This window comes from Lepus europaeus, chromosome 10 (assembly GCF_033115175.1).
Source record: "Lepus europaeus isolate LE1 chromosome 10, mLepTim1.pri, whole genome shotgun sequence".
NCBI classification, from domain to species: Eukaryota; Metazoa; Chordata; class Mammalia; order Lagomorpha; family Leporidae; genus Lepus; species Lepus europaeus.
In genome coordinates, this window is record NC_084836.1 from 37,119,460 (window position 1) to 37,138,522 (window position 19,063).

The following is a 19,063-nucleotide window of genomic DNA, read 5'->3' on the forward strand; positions in this document are numbered from 1 at the left end:
CTTCTGCCTCTTCGATAACTCATTTCTAGTCAAAATATTTTCTTCCTCACTAGAAATTAGTAAAGCATTATATTTATATAACTGTCACTAATTAGGACAATTTTCATTCATATTCAATTTTTATATGTGGTTGTTTTATAATATTGTGTTAAGTTACCTAAATATGAGGTTCATGGGAATTTGGCATTATCTTTTAATTACATTTTTCCATTAATTTTTTGAGGCTATTTATCTATTAAATGTGTGTGAGCCATGGGCCAACACTATGGCATAGTAAGGTAAACCTCCAGCATCCTGTATGGGCATCAGTTCTTGTCCCGGCTCTCCTCTTCTGATCCAGCTCTCTGGTATGGCCTGGGGAAGCAGTAGAAGATAACTCAAGTACTTGGGCCCCTGACCCAAATGAGAAACCTGTGAAAAGCTCCTGCTTCCTGTCTTACAGATTGGCTCAGCTCTGGTTGTTGAGGCCATTTAGGGAGTGAACCAGTGGATGGAAGACCTTTCTTTTTGTCTCTCCCTCTGTCTGTAACTCTACTTCTCAAATAAATAAAATCTTTAAAAAAATGTGTGTGCGTCCTTTCTTTACCAGAAGTGATTAGTTGTTTTTTGTTTGTTTGTTTTTAAGATTTATTTATTTATTTGAAAGACAGAGCTACAGATAGAGATCTTCCAACCACTGGCTCACTCTCTAAATGGACACAACAGCTGGAAATGGGCCAATCCAAAGCTAGGAACCAGGAGCTTCATCCAGGTCTCCCATGTAGGTGCAGAGATCCAAGTATTTGGCCATCTTCCACTGCTTTCCCAGGTGAGTAGCAGGGAGCTGGATAGAAAATGGAGCAGCCAGGACTCAACCTGGTGCCGATATGGGATGCTTCAGCCCAGGTAGCAGCCTTATCCACTATGCCACAGTGCCAGCCCTAGTTAGCTTGTTGTTTTTTTTTTTCTTTCTTTTTTTTTTTTTTTGACAGGCAGAGTGGATAGTGAGAGAGAGAGACACAGAGAGAAAGGTCTTCCTTTTTGCCATTGGTTCACCCTCCAATGGCCACTGCGGCCGGCGCACCGCGCTGATCCGAAGCCAGGAGCCAGGTGCTTCTCCTGGTCTCCAATGCGGGTGCAGGGCCCAAGGATTTGAGCCATCCTCCACTGCCTTCCCGGGCCATAGCAGAGAGCTGGACTGGAAGAGGGGCAACCGGGATAGAATCCAGTGCCCCAACCGGGACTAGAACCCGGTGTGCTGGCGCCACAAGGCGGAGGATTAGCCTGGTTGAGCCACGGCGCCGGCCAGTTAGCTTGTTTTAAGAAAAGACTCAATCAAATGAAGTAATGCATATGATTGTATCTAAATGATAGATTGCATCAAATCATTTATCATTTCCCAGAGACTATCAGAACATTAACACCTGTATCAGTTTCCTAAGACAACCATGACATAGTGCTATACATTGAATGCTTCAAATAACAGAAATGTGTTCACTCAATTGTGGAGGTTCAAAGTCCAAAATCAAGGCAGGGCCATGATTCCTCTATAGCATAGGCAGAGAAATACTTCCTTGCCTCCTCCTCACTGGATTTTTATGGTAGCTGTTAAAGCTTGGCATTCCCTGGGCTCCCAGCGGTACCACACCCATCTCTTCCTCTGTGGTCACATGGCATTCTCCATGTCTGTTTCTCTTTTTCCCACGGCTGTTCTCCTGAGTGTGTCTATGCCCAAATTTCCCTCTCTTAAAAGGAGATTAGTCATTTTGGAATAGGGCTGATCCTAACGACCTTGATTTAATTTGGTAGCATCTGAAAAGACATTATTTCTAAATAAAGTCACCCTGACAGGTGTGACAGCTTAGCACTTCAACATATTTTGGGGGGAAATTCACAATTCAATTTATGAGAACAACTAATAAAATATGCATATAGTAGGTAATTGAATAATGGAGAAAATCCTACACATGAAATCTTTTCGTAATTTAACAGTACCTTTGTACAAGCAAATTGATCAACATTCAGCAGCATCATAAAGTTGATCCCTATCTTTCATCATTTGAAGTCAAGTAAGTCTGCTATGTCATTGCCTAGTTTCCTCTTTCCCCTGAACAGTCCTTCATTTTTATTTTAAAAGCTTTTGATCTGAAACTGATTGCTACTGTGACTTTCCTGTTAATGGGCTAAGCCAAGTCCATTTAATCAGTAATGGAATTGCAGCAATTAATCTATTTTATTACAAATCACTGAGAAGAATCAAGCCCAAAAGAAATAAAAAATGACGTTGTGCCATACATTCACTTTTCTCTTTTAACCTACAACCTCGGGTCAGCTGTTCAATTTCATTGCAAATAAATTTAAGATAATTCACATTTATCAACCTTGTACTGTACCTGTTATTAGACACAATGGGATTTACCACTGTATTGAAATAAAAATACTAAAGGTGCAACTGTGAAAATTGAAGCAGCACTGTATCACATATATGGTATATGTGATTATTGATAATGTTATATAATTCAAGGGTGAGTCATTAATATTGTGGGCAAAATAGCATGTGATTTGTGATATCAATCAATATTACTTATAAGAGAAGAGTGAGTGATTAGAATATTATCATGCTCCTACTGGAAAATGCTAAACTCCCACCATATTAAATTTTATACAATTGTATCACTTTTATAGGCAATGCTTTTATAACATCATTCAAAATGCTTTATAGCCACTGCAAGATATCCATAATGGCACTTACATCACAGTAATGCATGAGAAAGCTGCACAGATATAATATTGTATATAAACAATTCTGGAAGCATTTCCATCTGCCAGTGTAATATAAACCTTAAGAAAACATCCACAAATAGAGGGTTCATGGATTTTCACATTAACACTGTACCTTAGTGAGAAAATATATTACTAAGAAGAATTATACATAAATATGCAACACAAACCTATGATTTTTTTCATGCAATACAAAGCAGTAACCAAATGTTTCTAAATATTTTATTTCACTGCATTAAATACAGATTGCTATTCACCATTATAAACTATGAAACTCTTATGATAATAGCGACTTGTATTTTTTGGTTATGTGAAATGGTTTTCCTTGTTCTGCTCATCCTTATCTTCAGCTTTGCCTGCCCCTATTCCGGGTCCCTCACCTATTGGCACAGGAACTCCATACCTACTTTGTATACAGTTATCACATATTCAACTCTTCTTTCATCAATATGCCCCACTGGAATTTTTTATCTAATAGAGTAAATGGATCACTGAAATTCAACCTGAATGCATAGACTTTTATTGTTTATCTCTATTCTTTAGTAAATCTCTGTTCAGAATTTGGCTTAGATGTAATAATTTTTAATTTTTTTAATTTTCATTTTATTTTGAGAGAAAGACAGACAGATATTCTGTCCCATAGTTTACCTCCCGAATACCCACAATATCCAGGGTTTGGCCAGGTCAGAGCCCAGAGTTTAGATCTCAACATGGGTCTGCTGAGTGGGTGGCAAGAACAAAATAATTGAGTTATTATTTTCTGCCTTGCAGGGTGTACATCAGCAAGAAAACTGGTAGGAAACAAAATAGTCAAGGCTAGAACCAGGCACACTGATAATGGATATGAGCATCCCAAGCAAAAACCTAACCACTGGGCCTAATGCCTGCCCCATTTACTAACATTTAACATCAGAAAGCTATGGGTTAAGGCATATAAGGCTATCAACAAAATGCTAGCATGTAATAATGAACAAATGTCATCCCTTCTTTACCATGTCTATTCTAAAGACCATTTCAAAGAATATCATCTATATCATATGGGCAAAGGATTTCAGCAGGCATTTTTCAAAAGAGGAAATTCAAATGACCTTTAGACATGTAAAAAAATGATCACTAGCCATCAGAGAAATGCAAATCAAAACTACAATGAGGTTTCACCGCATTCTACTTAGAATGGCTCTCATACAGAAATCAATAAACAATAAATGCTGATGAGGATGTGGGGAAAATGTGCCCTAATCCACTGTTGGTGGGAATGTAAACTGGTGCAGCTATTGTAAAAAATAATATGGAGGTAACTCAGAACCCAGACATCCCACTACCTGAAATATATACAACAGAAATGAAATCAGTATATGAAACAGTTATCTGTACCCATATACTTATATTAGCTTAAGTCACAATTGCTAAGATATGGAATTAAACCATATTTCCATCAAATGATGAATGGATAAAGTAATTATGGCATTTATACGCGGTCACACAATGGACTGCACAGTTCCTTTGTGCGGTTCTTGTGACAGCACGGACAAATATAGTACCCACTGGAGCCAGCACTCAGGTACTGGTCTCCTTTAAGGAGAGGAGTTAAGCATGAGACAATGCAAACAGAACAGGAAAAACCTCCCATCTGATACAAAAAAAAAAAAAAAAGAGGAGATTAATCACGCTCAAACCGGGTGTCACCTTGGATACTCCCTTCTCATCAGGAACACTACAGGCTAGGAGAGAATGGTGATATATATATTCCAAGTCCTAAGAGAAATAAATCGTCAACACAGAATACTGTACTCTGCAAAGCTCTAATTTATGAATGAAGGTGAAATAAAGATCTTCAATAACAAATAGAAATTGAAAGAATTAGTCACCAGCAATTCAGCCTTACAAAAGGTGCTTAAGGATGTGCTACACAAGAAACACAGAAACATGAACATCACTATGAAAGATGATGAAGGCAGACAATCTCCCACTAGAAATTTAGAGGAAATCCAAAGTAAACAATAAGAATAATATATGGGAAAATGGCAGGGCTAAGCCATTACTTATCAATAGTCACCTTGAATGTAAATGGCCTCAAATGTCCAGTTAAAAGATACAGACTTGCAGGATGGATTAAAAAACAAAACTCATTTATTTGCTGCCTACAAGAAACACATCTCACCAACAAAGATACCCACAGACTGAAAGTGAAATGATGAAAAAGATAACCCATGCTAATAGAAACCAAAAAAGAACTGGCATAGGCATCCTAATATCAGACAAAATAGACTTTAACACAAAAACTGTTAAAAGAGACAAAGAAGGACACTATGTAATGATTAAGGGTTCAATTCAACAGGAATATGTGAATATTATAAACATATGTGCACCTAATTACAGGGCACCGGGTTATTTAAAAGATATGTTAAGGGACTTAAAGGGAGACATAGACTCTAATACAATAGTAATGTGGGGCCTCAATATGCCACTTTCAGCAATGGACAAATCAACCAGAAAGAAACAACAGAGTTAATCAACACTATAGACCAAATGGACCTAACAGATATCTACAGAACTTCCCAACCTACAGTTGCAGAATGTACCTTCTTCTCAACAATGCATGGAACTTACTCTAGGATTGACCACATGCAGGGCCATACAGCAAGTCACACCAAATTCTAAAAAAGCAAAATCATGCCATGCTTCTTCTCAGACAACAATGCAAAGAAGTTGGAAATTGACAACTCAGGAATCTCTAGAACATATGCAAACACATGGAGAGAGACTGAGCAACATGCTCCTGAATGAAAAGAGGGTCACAGAAGAAATAAAAAGAGAAATCAGAAAATTTATAGAAACAAATGGAGATGACAATACAACATATGAAAACTTAGGGGATATTGCAAAAGCAATGTTTAGGGAAAGTTTATTGTAGTTGGTGCCTACATCAAGAAATTTGAAAGGAACCAAATAAATGAGCTATCAATACATCCCAAGGAACTAGAAAAACAGAAAACAAAATGCAAAACTAGTAGGTGAAAAGAAATAATTAAAACTAGAGAATAAACAAGATTGAAACTAAGAAAGCTATAGAAAAGATGAGCAAAATGAAGTGCTATTTTTCAGAAAAAATAAAATTGACACACGATTGGCCCATCTCACTAAAAAAGGAGAGAGAAGACCCAAAATAAATAAAATTGGAGATAAAAAGAAATGTACTAACATATACCACAGAAATAAAAAGAATCATCAGAAATTACTACATAGAGCTATATGCCAACAGACTGGGAAACCCAGAGGAAAGGGATAGATTCTTGAACATATGCAACCTATCTAAATTGAGCCATGAAGACATAGAAAACAAAAACAGGTCCATAATCAAGACAGAACCTGATTCAGTAATAAATAGCCTCCCCACCCCCCCACTACCCCCCCCCAAAAAAAAGCTGAATTCTACCAGACTTTTACAGAGTAACTAACTCCAATTCTTCTAAAGCTATTCAAAACAATTGCAAGGGGAAGGGGAAATCCTCCCAAATTCTTTCTATGTAGCAAACATCACTTTGATTCCTAAACTTGAAAAAGATACAACAGAGAAAGAGAACTACAGACCAATTTCCTTGATAAACATAGATTCAAAAATCCTCAACAAAATTCTAGCCAATTGAATCCAACAATACTTCAAAAAGATCATTCACGTGCACAAAGTGGGATTTATCTCTGGTATGCAGGGATGGCTCAACATTCACAAATCAATCAATATGATACATCACATTAACTAATTTAAGTGGAGAAAACATACGATTATCTCAATAAATGCAGTGAAAACATTTGATAAAATACAACACCCTTTCATGATGAAAACCTTAAGAAAATTGAGTATAGAGGGAATATTCCTCAACATAATCAAGGTAATTTATGGCAAACCCATAGCCAACTTCCTATTGAATGGTGAAAAGTTGGAAGTATTTCCACTGAGATCTGGAACCAGACAAGTGTGCCCACTCTCACCATTGTTATTCAATATAGTCCTGGAAGCTTTAGCCAGAGATATTAGGCAGAAAAAGAAATCAAAGTATACAAATAGGGAAGGAGGAAGTCAAATTATCCCTGTTTTGTAGATGTCATGATTCTATATATAGGGGATCCAAAAGACTCCACTACAAGGCTATTGGAAGTCATAGAAGAGTTTGGTAAAGTAGCAAGATACAAAATCAATACACAAATATCAGTGGTCTCTGTACACACAGACAGTGCTATGGCTGAGAAAGAACTTCTAAGATCAATCCCATTCCCGATAGTTACAAAAAACTCAAATATCTTGGAACAAATTTAACCAAGGATGTCAAATATCTCTACGATGAAAATTACAAAATGTTAAAGAAAGAAATAGAAGATATTAAAAAAGGTAAAATCTTCCATTTTCATGGATTGAGAGAATCAAATAATCAAATGCCCATACTTCTGAAAGCAATTTACAGATTCAATGTGATATCAATCAAAATACCAAAGACATTCTTATCAGATCTAGAAAATACAGGAGACCCCAAATAATTAAAGACATCTTACACTTACACTATAAAATCAAAGCTGCAGGTGTCACAATACCATATTTCAATACCATATTTCAGTTATAATCATAACAGCCTGGTAGGAATACAAAAAAGATGACTAAACCAATGGGACAGAATAGAAATGCCTGAGTGAATAGAATCACCTACAATCAGCTTATATTTAACCAAGGAGCTAAAACCAATCCCTGAAGTGACAGTCTCTACAACAAATGGTGCTGAGAAAACTGGCCACATTCATAAGTAAAAAAACAAGAACCCTACCTTACACCTTAAACAAAAATCCATTCAAAATGGATTAAAGACATAAATTCATGACCTAATACCTTCAAATTATTAGAGAACATTTGGAAAGCCCTGCAAGACATTTGCACAGGCAAAGAGTTCTTGGAAAAGACCCCAGAGGTACAGGCAATCAAAGCCAAAATTGACAAATGGGATTACATCAAATTGAGAAGCTTCAATACTGCAAAAGAAACAATCAACAAAGTGAAGAAGCAACCAACAGAATGTGACAAATTATTTGTAAAATATGCAACTGATAATGAATTAATAACAGACTATATAAAGAGATCAAGAAACTCAACAATAAACTAAACAATGCATTTAAGAAATGGGCAAAGGACTTAAATGGGCATTTTTTTTGACAGGTAGAGTTATAGACAGTGAGAGAAAGGTCTTCCTTCTGTTGGTTCACTCCCCAAATGGCCACTATGGCCAGCACTGTGCCGATCCAAAGCCAGGAGCCAGGTGCTTCTTCTTGGTCTCCCATGCAGGTGCAGGGGCCCAAGCACTTGGGCCATCCTCCACTGCCCTCCTGGGCCACAGCAGAGAGCTGGACTGGAAGAGGAGCAAACGGGACTAGAACTCGGTGCCCATATGGAATGCCAGCACCGCAGGTGGAGGATTAACCAAGTGAGCCACAGCACCAGCCCCTAAATGGGCATTTTTCAAAAGAGGAAATCCAAATGCCAATAGACACATGAAAAAATGCTCAGGATCACTACCCATCAAGGAGATGCAAATCAAAACCATAATGATGTTCCACCTCACCCCAATTAGAATGATTTTCATACAAAATTCAACAAACAAGAAATACTGGTGAAGATGTGGGGAAAAAGATACTCTAAACAACTGTTGGTGGGGTGGTTAACTGGCAAAAACAATATGGAAGAGAGTATGGAGATACCCTGGAAATCTGAATATAGCCCTGCCATATGACCTAGTTATCCCACTCCTGGGAATTTACCCAAGGGAAATGAAATTAGCATATGAAACTGTTATCTGTCTCCCTCATGCTTATTGCAGCTTCATTCACAATAGCTAAGATGTGGAATAAACCCAAATGCCTGTCAACTGAGGACTGGATAAAGATATCATGGGATATGTACACCATGGAATACTACACAGCTATAAAAAAAAAGAAAAAGAAATTCAGTCATTTGTAACAAAATGGATGAAACCAGAAAACATTATACTTGTGAAATAAACCAGTCCCATAAGGAAAATATATGTTCTCCCTGACACTTGATAAGTAATAGAGCAATTAAAAGGTAATCTATAGAAGTGAAATTGACACTTTGAGAAGCAATAACTTGAACAGCCCATGTCCTGACTGTTGAAGAACCATTTTTTTCATACTACTTGTTGAACCATTTTTTAACATAGATTTAATCATATGTGTATAAAATTAATTGAAAATAGATCTTAGTAAAATAAAATAAGAAAGGGAATAGGAGAAGGAGGAAGAAAGGAAAATCATGAGGAAGATGGAAGAAGAGTAAGAGGAGGAGGGAGGTGGGAGGAAAGGAAAGAGAAAAAACAGAGATCAGAGTTTGGCATAGTGGTTAGGAAGCCCACTAGGATGCCCACTCCCTGTTTGGAATGCCTGAGTTTGTGTCATAGATCTCTTCCCTATTCCACCTTCTTGCTAACTTGCTCCTGGGAAGCCGTGAGGAATGGCTCAAATAGTTGAATAGTTGGGTACCTACTACTTATGTGAAAGATATGGATTGGGTTCCTGCTGCATGGCTATGACCATGCAAAGCCCCCCACCATGTTGTAGGCATTTGGACAATCTCTCTCTCTCTCTCTCTCTCTCTCTCTCTCTAAAACATCCAAAAGAAGCCATCTTTATAAAACACAAATTGCTTTATGTCCTTCTCTGCCTTTTTAAATATGAATAATTTGCCAAATTACTACAAATTACTTCAATGTAATTTTGAGTAAATTATAATTTTCAAACATCTGCTTCAATAAGAAAAGACTGAATTAGCTACCATTTTATGTTATAGTCTAATGTCATAAGCATGTACAATGCAAAGGACATACAAGGTTCTTTGTATTTCTACTCCCCAGACTTTTCAGCAGGTAGTCCTCTAAGGGGAGGAAAAAAAAAAAATCAGTACAGAATGAATCACTAATATGCATGAATAAATGGCTTTCAAATGTAATATTTTGAATAATATCAAAGGTTTATTTTTGCTTTCAAATACATTCAACCAGGAGCTACCATTGTGGTATACCGGATTAAGCCATCTCCTTTGTTTCAGAATCCCTTATGGGTGCAGATGTGTGTCACAGTTGATTCACTTTCCATACAAGTCCCTGCTAATGGCATGAGAAAGTAGTTGAAGGTGGTGCTAGTGCTTGGGCCCTTGTTCCCTTAGGGAGACCCAGATGAAGCTCCTGGCTCCTGGCTTTGAACTGGCCTAGCCCAAGTTATTGAACCATTTAAGGAGTGAACCAGAAGATGGAAGATTGATCTCTACCCTATCCCTGTAACTCTGCTTTAAAAAAAAATAAATCTTAAAAAACAAAAAAATAGTAAACCTATAAAAAATTCAATTCATCACCAATGAGAGTAATCATTAAAAAGATACAATGGGAGCAGATAGAAGTTTGGCCTCTGTCGCTCTACCTTTCAAGTAAATAAACAAATAAATAACTGTATCTTTAAAAGATTTAGTGTGATTTCAGTAATTATTTTTTAAAAAATATACCAAATATAGTATGGAAAAGTAAACTTTTTTTTTTTTTTTTTTTTTTTTTTTTTTTAGGTTAAAGGTTCAGGTTTATTGGGGGTATCGCCGGTCAAGGAAGTTAGACCAGGCTTCCAGGAGCAGTGAGCCCTTGTACCCCAATCCTGGTCCTAGATGCTACACAGAAATGCTGTAGCCCTTCCCCAGCACCACTACCACCACTGCCTTCCCCTGGTGACCCTGCCACTCCTTGCTCTGGCTATGCCCAGAACCCACCCCATCCCCCCAAGTGGCCTGTTCGGAGGGACAGGACGGCACCAGGGGTCGGCTACAGGCTTGACGGCATTTATTCGTCACCCTGGTTGCGCTGACTTCAGCTAAGATTGGGGTTGGACACAGGGGGGGATTTCCTTTTGGTCACCTTCCTGGCTTGTGTGGTCTTCACCCCGGTCTTCCTGGTCTGGGCGCCGTTCTTCTCTTTCTTCTTAGGCGATGACGACTCCAGCATGTCCTCGCTGGAGGGCTCACCCTGGCCCCGGTCGTTGTAGCTGTCCTCACTCTCCAGGTCTTCCTGGCTCTCTGGGCTGGACTCTGACATCCTGGCCAATTCTCTTGGGCTTAAAGATCGCGTCAGATCTGGAGGCGAAGACTGCGACTTCACTGGGCTTTTCTTCTTAGTCAGCTTGCCTTTCTTGGGTTTTTTCTTCAACTTCATCTTCTCGTCCGTCGTCTCCTCCTCCTTGTCTTTCTTCTTCTTTACCTTCTTGATCACCTTGCCTCCCAGGTTCTTCCCGGTCGGGCTGTCTGACCGCCAGATGGTGATGGGTGCTGGCGTGTCCGGGGCTCCCGTGACTGTGACGGTGCACGTGTCAGTGGGCGTGGTGGTGGTGGGCCCCACCTGGCTTGGGATGGGGGGCTTGCTTGCTTCCTCCTCCTCCTCCTCTTCCTCTCCATTTAGATCATCTGCTGCACACTCATGGTGTATGGGATGGTGGATCACTGCCACGGACACAGGCCTGTAGCTTTTGCACCAGCCATACCAGAAAGAGGTTCCCAATGGGCTCAAGAATGAAGCTTGTGGCAAGGAAACTCCAGCTGGCCATGCCGGCCTCTGTCAGGCACACTACAAAGAGTATCTGGTGAGTCTCATCAATGCCCACTCGCTGGACCCGGCCACCCTGTACGAGGTGGAGGAGCTGGAGACGGCCACTGAGCACTACCTGCACGTGCGCCCCCAGCCACTGGCTGGCGAGGATCCTTCTGGGTACCATGCCCGCTTATTACAGAAGCTGACAGAAGAGGTGCCCTTGGGACAGAGTATCCCCCGCAGGAGGAAGTAGCTGAGGGCCAGGGTCCTGATGAAGGTCCTGTGGCCCAGCTCCCTCAGGAACAGCTCCAGCACCAATAAAGAGGCATCTGATTGCCCAGGGAAAAAAAAAAATCCATAGAAACAGGGCAATGAGGAAGAAGCTCCCTAACATGTTATATTATTTCCAAAATTAAAATAGATATTACTAGACAGACACTTAAATAGAAAATAGAAAACATTCATAAATTTATTCTATATAATTGTTTAATGTAGGATACTGTCTAGACCTCAAGTTAGTAGGAAAAAAGGGCCTAACCTTTAAAAGGCTTTTTTTTTTTTAAAGATTTATTATATATAGTGAAAGAGAATTATACAGAGAGAAGGCGAGAAACATATCAACCTTCCATTTGCTGGTTCATTCCCCAGATAGCCTCAACAGCCAGTGCTGGGCCAGGTCAAAGCCAAGAGTCAGGAGCTTCATCCAGGTCTCCCAGGTGGATGGCAGGGGCCCAAACACATAGGTCTTCTTACGCTGCCCTTCCCAGGCCATTGTCAGGGAACTGGATTGGAAATGGAGCAGACAGGACATGAACTGGCTCTCATATGTATGCCAGCATAGCAGGTGGCAACTTTACTACAGCAGCTCCTTTAAAAGATTTTGAGAAAGAGGGTAATCATCTGTATCAAATGAATTTGGGCCTGCCTATTACATCATACATTAGGAATTTTTCCAAATGAATCAACTATTAAAATGTCAACTTTTAACAATGGCATGCCATGCAGCTTGGAAATGAGTGACCCTAGTTACCTCTTGCAAAACCAAATGACCTGGTAATTGCAGTATCTAATTTCCTAATTCTTAATCTACTGAACATACTTGAACATTTTACAGCTGTTCATTTGCATGCATTTGAAACTGTACTCTTTTGCTCCAGTGACTTCAGGGTTCAATTGAGGCTCAGCCCAGGCAGACTGTTAACTCATTCAGGATGTCACCGAGCATTAGAAATAGAAAAAGCAATTTTCAGGACTACTCCTAAGGATGTTATTATGAAAATAATATTTTATTATGAAGCTTGCATTTTTTTGGGAACTCTGCCTTGACTCACCTTCCAACAAAAACAATTTTGATAAACAGCCCTTTAGGGAGGGAGTTCTCTGAGACTCTTCCGCCAAGGGTTATGCAAGCTGAGATGATGTCTTTTGTCAACACTCCTCCATGTAAGTGTTTACCTCCTTCTCTGAATGAATGAGGAACAGCATTGTTGGGAGTATAGTTTGAATAGGCACCAGCTTTTGGCTTGTCCAGAAATATCCATATTGTACATTGTAGAATCTGCTCTCCCTGGCCCTTTGAAGTCTTCTTTCTTCAAGTCTTTTCTGTTTCATAAATGCTATTTTTTTCTCAGTTGAATCTGCCTTCAGAGGTCATTTTTACTCTCATAATCCAAAAAGTCAAACTGTATGTTGCTGACTACCACACCTGTAAAATTCTATCTTTAGCCTGTAAAACTTTTAATTCCAAATTACTATGACCAATTTTCTATTAAATTATTGTCTTAAGCCAGTGAGAAGCATATGAGAGCAGCCAAACTTAATAGTTATGAACATAGATACTGAAGCCAGGCCACCTGGGTTCCAATCTCAGGTCACTGAAGGGCTAGCACGTGATCCTGGACATGCTGCTCAGTTCTCCTGTCTTTCAACTTCCCTAAGTAATAAAAAATACCTCATAGAATTTTTGGATAAGTAAACTATTTAGCATTTATAAAACATTTAGAAGAGGGTAGCACACAGTAAAAGCTGTGTGTCAAAAGAAAATAAACAATACTGACTCATAGAACTTTATAGTAGGGAATGACCCCAACATGACCTCCAAAGAATCTGCCTACATACTTATTAGAAAGTCAGCGGTTAGACCCCTCTCACCTAGGACTTCAACACATTTTACTCTATAGTTCTATGCATCTCTCTTCAATCCATCTGAGATTTCAGGGAAGCACACTAGAGCTTCCCATTTGATTCCCTGTGATAGTAAGGAAAACAGAGAGCAGAGGACAATTCTCACTCCAAGTCACTTGACCTTGAGCCAGGTTGGTTTTGTGTGGAGGAGAAGTTATTAGACTTGTAAACTCAACTAGACTTTTTAAAATAACTTAAAGCAGAAAGAAGTTATAGAACATGCCCAAGACATCACTATAAGATATACTCCCCACCAGGAAAGGAGATTTAGTGTTGCACAGTTGGCAGCATTGATTATAGAAATAAATCCTTTTCAAGTTTGTACTCACAAAACTGAGACTCTCCAATAAACCTATTATAATATGTAGCTATAAAAACTCTGATGTATGAGAGGCAGGCTGTGACATTCAAACGGCTCTGGTTAGAAAAACTTTCTACAACTTTTTAAATATTTTCATGAAGTCAAAGAGAACCAGCAACATTTGATAAAAATTGGAAGTCATTCAAAATAGCTTGTATTATAACTGATTTTATTACCATAATAATAAAAGTTTGATAATAAAACTGGCTGTCTGATATAAACAATTTCATTAAACTCAAGAGTTTCTACAAGAAGATAGGTTTTTCTTGACACACATACACAGAAACCCACATGTATATTTCACTTTGGAAAATCATGACATGGATTAGTTTTATTTTCGCAAAATAAAGATTATGTCCCTAAGTACTCTCCTACTACTACCAATGTTTCATATGAACTACGATACGTAAGTAATATACAAATTAAAGTGATGAGTCATGCAATGAAAACCAAGAAAAGACAACTACCTCTTCCATGCTATTTGCAAGGTATCAAAACACTGATCAAGCTTAGAATTATCAGTTTCTTAGTCTATTTATTGTCTAACTGATTCATTCTCAAATACAGCTATTAGGGGTTAGTGTCATGGTACAGAAGTGAGGTTGCTGCTTGTGACACCTGCATCCCATATCAGAGCACCAGCTGGAGCCCTGTCAGTTCTGCTTTCAATACAGCCCCCTGCTAATGCACCTGGGAAAACAATAGAGGGTGGCTCAAATACTTTGGCCCCTGCCACCCATGCAGGAGACCAGGGTGGAGCTCCTGGCTCCTGACTTCAGCCTGGCCCAGTTTAGGGAAGAGACACTAGACCTTTTTTGATATGAAAAGGAATATCCACACAGAAGGATTTGGGGTAAGCATGACATAGTGTTTAAAACAGATCCTGTTGACAAATGTGCCTAGCTAATTTGGTACATTTCTACAACAATAAAACCCCCAAATCTCTACATGATTGCCTCTCAGGGAGCTACAAAAATTCAGTTACTTTCTACCATTAATTAATATTGGGTACTTTTTATGCAAGTCTTAATGAGGTATAATTAAGAATTAAGATTGTATGTTATTTGGTATGTGCATGTGTACACATTGTAAATTATTATCCACAATGAAGCCAATTAATATATCAATCACCTCACATAATTAGCATCTTTTCTGTTTTTATTTTGTTTGGGAACTCCTAAGATCTAATTCAATCAAAGTTCAAGTAGATACTATAGCATTGTTAGCTACTAATCCAATGGTTATACTGTTTCTCCAGAACTTATTTATCTTGTACCACTGTAGTGTGTACCTCTACCACTACCTCCCCACTTATCCTTCCCACTAACCCATGGCAACTACCATTCTACTCTCTGCTTCTATGGGTTTGACTATTTCAGAGTCCACAGATAAAAAGTGACATTGTAATACAGAGACCAGAGAGGAGAGGAACCATGTCAAAAGAAGTGAAAAACTTTTAGATATTTTTCTTATGTAGAAAAAGGCTCAGAGAGAATAATTACAGCAAATACACTGTTATTCAAAGCAAGAAAAGCACTATAACAATAGTAGACCCCCAGCCAAACCTTAATGATTCCTTTAATACATTACATGTTGTCAAGAGAATTTAATAAATGGATTCTATTGCCCAATGTGTTATGCTGAAACAAATAAAATTATTTAATATATTTTCTTAAAATACTTCTATATATCTTCTTGGCTGAGATATTAAAGTAACTTGTAACTGTAAATATTTCTTCTAGTACAGTCCAAAGCCACAAAATCTATTTTTGCAAACTCGTTAATATGCACATTAAATAACTTTAGTATTTGTAGTAAATAAATAATAAGTCTTATGTTTTTGAAAACTCAAATTTTAACCAGCTGACTTTTGCATGTTATGTATAAAAATTTTTATAGCCAACATAAAGAAAAACTCAGAAATTTTTAAATTATATTTAGAAAGGAAAGAAAAACTATAGCAGAAGTCCAATTAATTTCACAGCTTTTACTAACACTACTAGAACATATAAATCAGGGTTTTTTTTAAGTTGCAGGGGGGAAATTCTTTCATAAACAATACATTTTGGTTAAAAATTCTCACTAGTAATTTTTCAGCAAATGTATAACATGTGTACTGCCATGAAGACCAGGCATACTGTAATCAGACTGCTTTGTGAATTACTATAACAAAATGATAACACACTGGATTTAATCATGTCATGTCTGGGATTTGGCATTCCAACAACTGTAGCCCAGCTGCCAGTCCCACCACAATGGTAGAAACCTACCAATTCTTTATAATAAATATGTCTAAAACTACCCTTTGATTATTTGAGGAAAAGAGAGAGAAAGAAAGGAGAATTATGTACATCTGCTCTTGAAGAGATGGCATAGCTCAAGTTATTAAAGGCTATTCTTACATATTTTACTATCCAACAGTATCCACATGAGTGATCACCAACATTATCCAGAAAATGGATGTCAAGATAGTTTTCTTGATTATATTAATTATTCGAGGTAATTCTGATAAGGATGCATCAATACAGCACTGTCAAAATCTTTGAACCGTTAAACTGTTTTATGTTCCATTATAGACTGGCTTGCTATATCTTTAGCTAGAACCTTTTCAAACTCTTCAGTGATATACACTATTGTGGAAATATGACTCATTATAATATGGAATTTGATTTTGCTGATAAATAATATATACTAAAATGTAACAATTGTTTCTGGAAGATTTATTTCTATAGTCTGATGCTGCATACTCTGATGTTGCATTGTATCTGTTCACAATCTCATTAAAATCCCTAAGTAGAAAATTGGTATTTAATTTCTTTTTTTTGACAACTAACTTCAAGATGATGATGGCATTAGCAGGAAGCAGGCATGTTACAAAGTAGAACCAATTCATAGAGAACGTTAAGATTCTATATGGAAACTTTAGAATTTAAAATGACATTACATTATATAGATGAAGACTGAGATGATAAACTGTGCTACTGGTGTTCAAGAAATAAGATAAACAATGCAAGCTTGCAATAACAAATCTGAAATTCCTAATCACTTCATATGAAAATATATATTCTTTGCTGTAATATATGTACATATATATGTGTATATATGCACACACATACACACACACACACACATATATATATATGAAAAATCTGTTGGCAAGTACAACATGTGATTATTCACCAAGAATCTATATACCTTGTAAATTTGATCTCATCCTGTATCTCAATTCAGATGGTAAGCAAAAATTAGAAGAGTTTAGTTCTGTATATGGAATATTTTTGGAAGCTAAAAGATAAACTCAGATGTCACCACTTGCCCACAATCCATTAGGCAAAACCATAGGGAGAGTGGTAAACACATTCTAGTGTATGCCTAGAAGCAAAAGGTTGACAGGTGAGGAATTGCACTTGGATAACAGCATTGAAGGAGCCATTAAAACTTGACAATGAGTTGGTATTCTGAAAAATGGGTTTACATGAAAAAGCAGATTCAGTAGTACCTATAGGATAAGAATATACATAATTTTAAGTCTGTTTATATTAAGCTTTATAAATATTTATCATTTGGAGTATTTTTTGCCACCTGGAAAAATGAGATGAACACATTGAACTGATTAAAGTACTCCAGGTTTTTTTCTCTTCTAGTTTTATCCATCACTTGCTTCCACTTCTAAGAAAACATTTGTTTCATTTTTTAATTAAGTTTATTTTTTACGGTTTGGCACTCTGTGGAGATGGATCTCCATGTTACACCTCCAGCAAGGTACCATTCATTTTTAACCTTAATGTCAACAATACTAAATATATCTTCTATACTTTCTTAACACTGTTTTAATTCTTTAAGATAAAATCAAAGCTATGCAAATTAAGGAGCCAGCCATATTGTTTGGCAAGGCATTCAAACCAGATTCCATAAATAGATACATTGACTTTTCAAATTAAATGTCACAAAAAAGTAGCTGCCTGCATATGATATGTGGTGCAATACTCCACAGAAGACACTCAGAGTAAATACAGTCAACTGGGATTTGTAAATGAAATTTTACCTCAAAAAATGATTTTTGAAAATAGTGGGTTTTTTGGAGTAAATGATTGCTTTTTAAAATCAGCAGATTCTACTATCTTCAGTGTTCATTTTCATTATAGACATGTACTCTGACAGATGTTCAGAGGGAAATGCTTATTTCAATATTAGCAGAGAAACATCTGCTGCTGGAATGAGAAGGCCACTTTATGTCTCTCAATCTTAACAAAGGCCAGAAGCTCATAATCAAAATCATCTATCATTCATCTTGGAAAAACATATTTATATTTTTAGGAGTGAGTAACCATTTCCTTAATATTCCTTGACATTCTGAGTGTGCCCACTCAGATATAGGAAAATATTTTTTATAATTCTGTATTTTTGTTTGCTCATATCCATGCAACTCAAAAATAATAAAAAATATAGAAGACCTGTAACTCAGTTAAAATGATTGTAAATATAGCAATGAAAAGAATATCTACAGTTTAAAAGGCACTCAATCTTTATTCTTACCCATTCGAAAATAACTTAGCCTTGGAAGAGATTTTTCTTATTATGAATTAAAGGTTAGAAATACATCTGGTGTTTTCTTGAGTTCTGTGGTTACACAGAGAATTTTTGGCCTGATTTTTATCTTGCAAAGACTTTTAAAGGAAATTAAAAATTTCATAATCTGTGACATGTACTTCATTATTACTGTTTAGAAAAAGTAATAGTAGATGAGTTCTTTTAAGTGAATGCTATATACATAATGAACTGTTTTTAGTAAGCAACAACTAAGGTATGTAATGACTCTTAAACACGATTGTTAATCCCTCAAATGCACTGTGATATAAAACTAAAGAGGATAATAGACTAAATTTATCATTACTTTACCATCAACATATTTGAACATCACAGAAATAATATATGCATTGATTTGAGTTTATGTGTTTCTAACCCAAGTAAAAATTAACAACATAATTTTGGAAAGAAAGTTTGTTTTCCAAGCAAAGTAAATATATCTTTATAGAATGTATGTATTACTCACCCCACCCCTACAGTTATGATTAGCTCTTAAGAAGTCTAAAGAACAAATCTTATTTGGAAATTTGAAATATTTATGATTTTTCCAAGG

The 19,063-nt window shown here is 37.1% G+C and overlaps 1 protein-coding gene across 1 annotated transcript; it reads right to left on the bottom strand.

Moving 5' to 3' along the window:
* Positions 1-10,382: 10,382 nt before the first annotated feature.
* LOC133768014 (protein PROCA1-like) lies at positions 10,383-11,562 on the bottom strand. The gene is made up of 2 exons (XM_062202451.1): positions 11,512-11,562; positions 10,383-11,402 (listed from the first exon to the last, which is right to left on the bottom strand). The coding sequence occupies exons 1-2, from the start codon at positions 11,560-11,562 to the stop codon at positions 10,665-10,667; spliced, it is 789 nt and encodes a 262-aa protein (XP_062058435.1). The 3' UTR covers positions 10,383-10,664.
* Between the last annotated feature and the right edge of the window lie 7,501 nt (positions 11,563-19,063).

Bases quoted from the DNA above. Each gene is read 5' to 3' on its own strand.
- LOC133768014 (XM_062202451.1), bottom strand. From the start codon at position 11,562: ATGGTACCCAGAAGGATCCTCGCCAGCCAGTGGCTGGGGGCGCACGTG. The intron at 11,403-11,511 runs GTAGTGCTCAGT...TGTGCCTGACAG, and splicing joins GGCTGGGGGCGCACGTGCAG to AGGCCGGCATGGCCAGCTGG.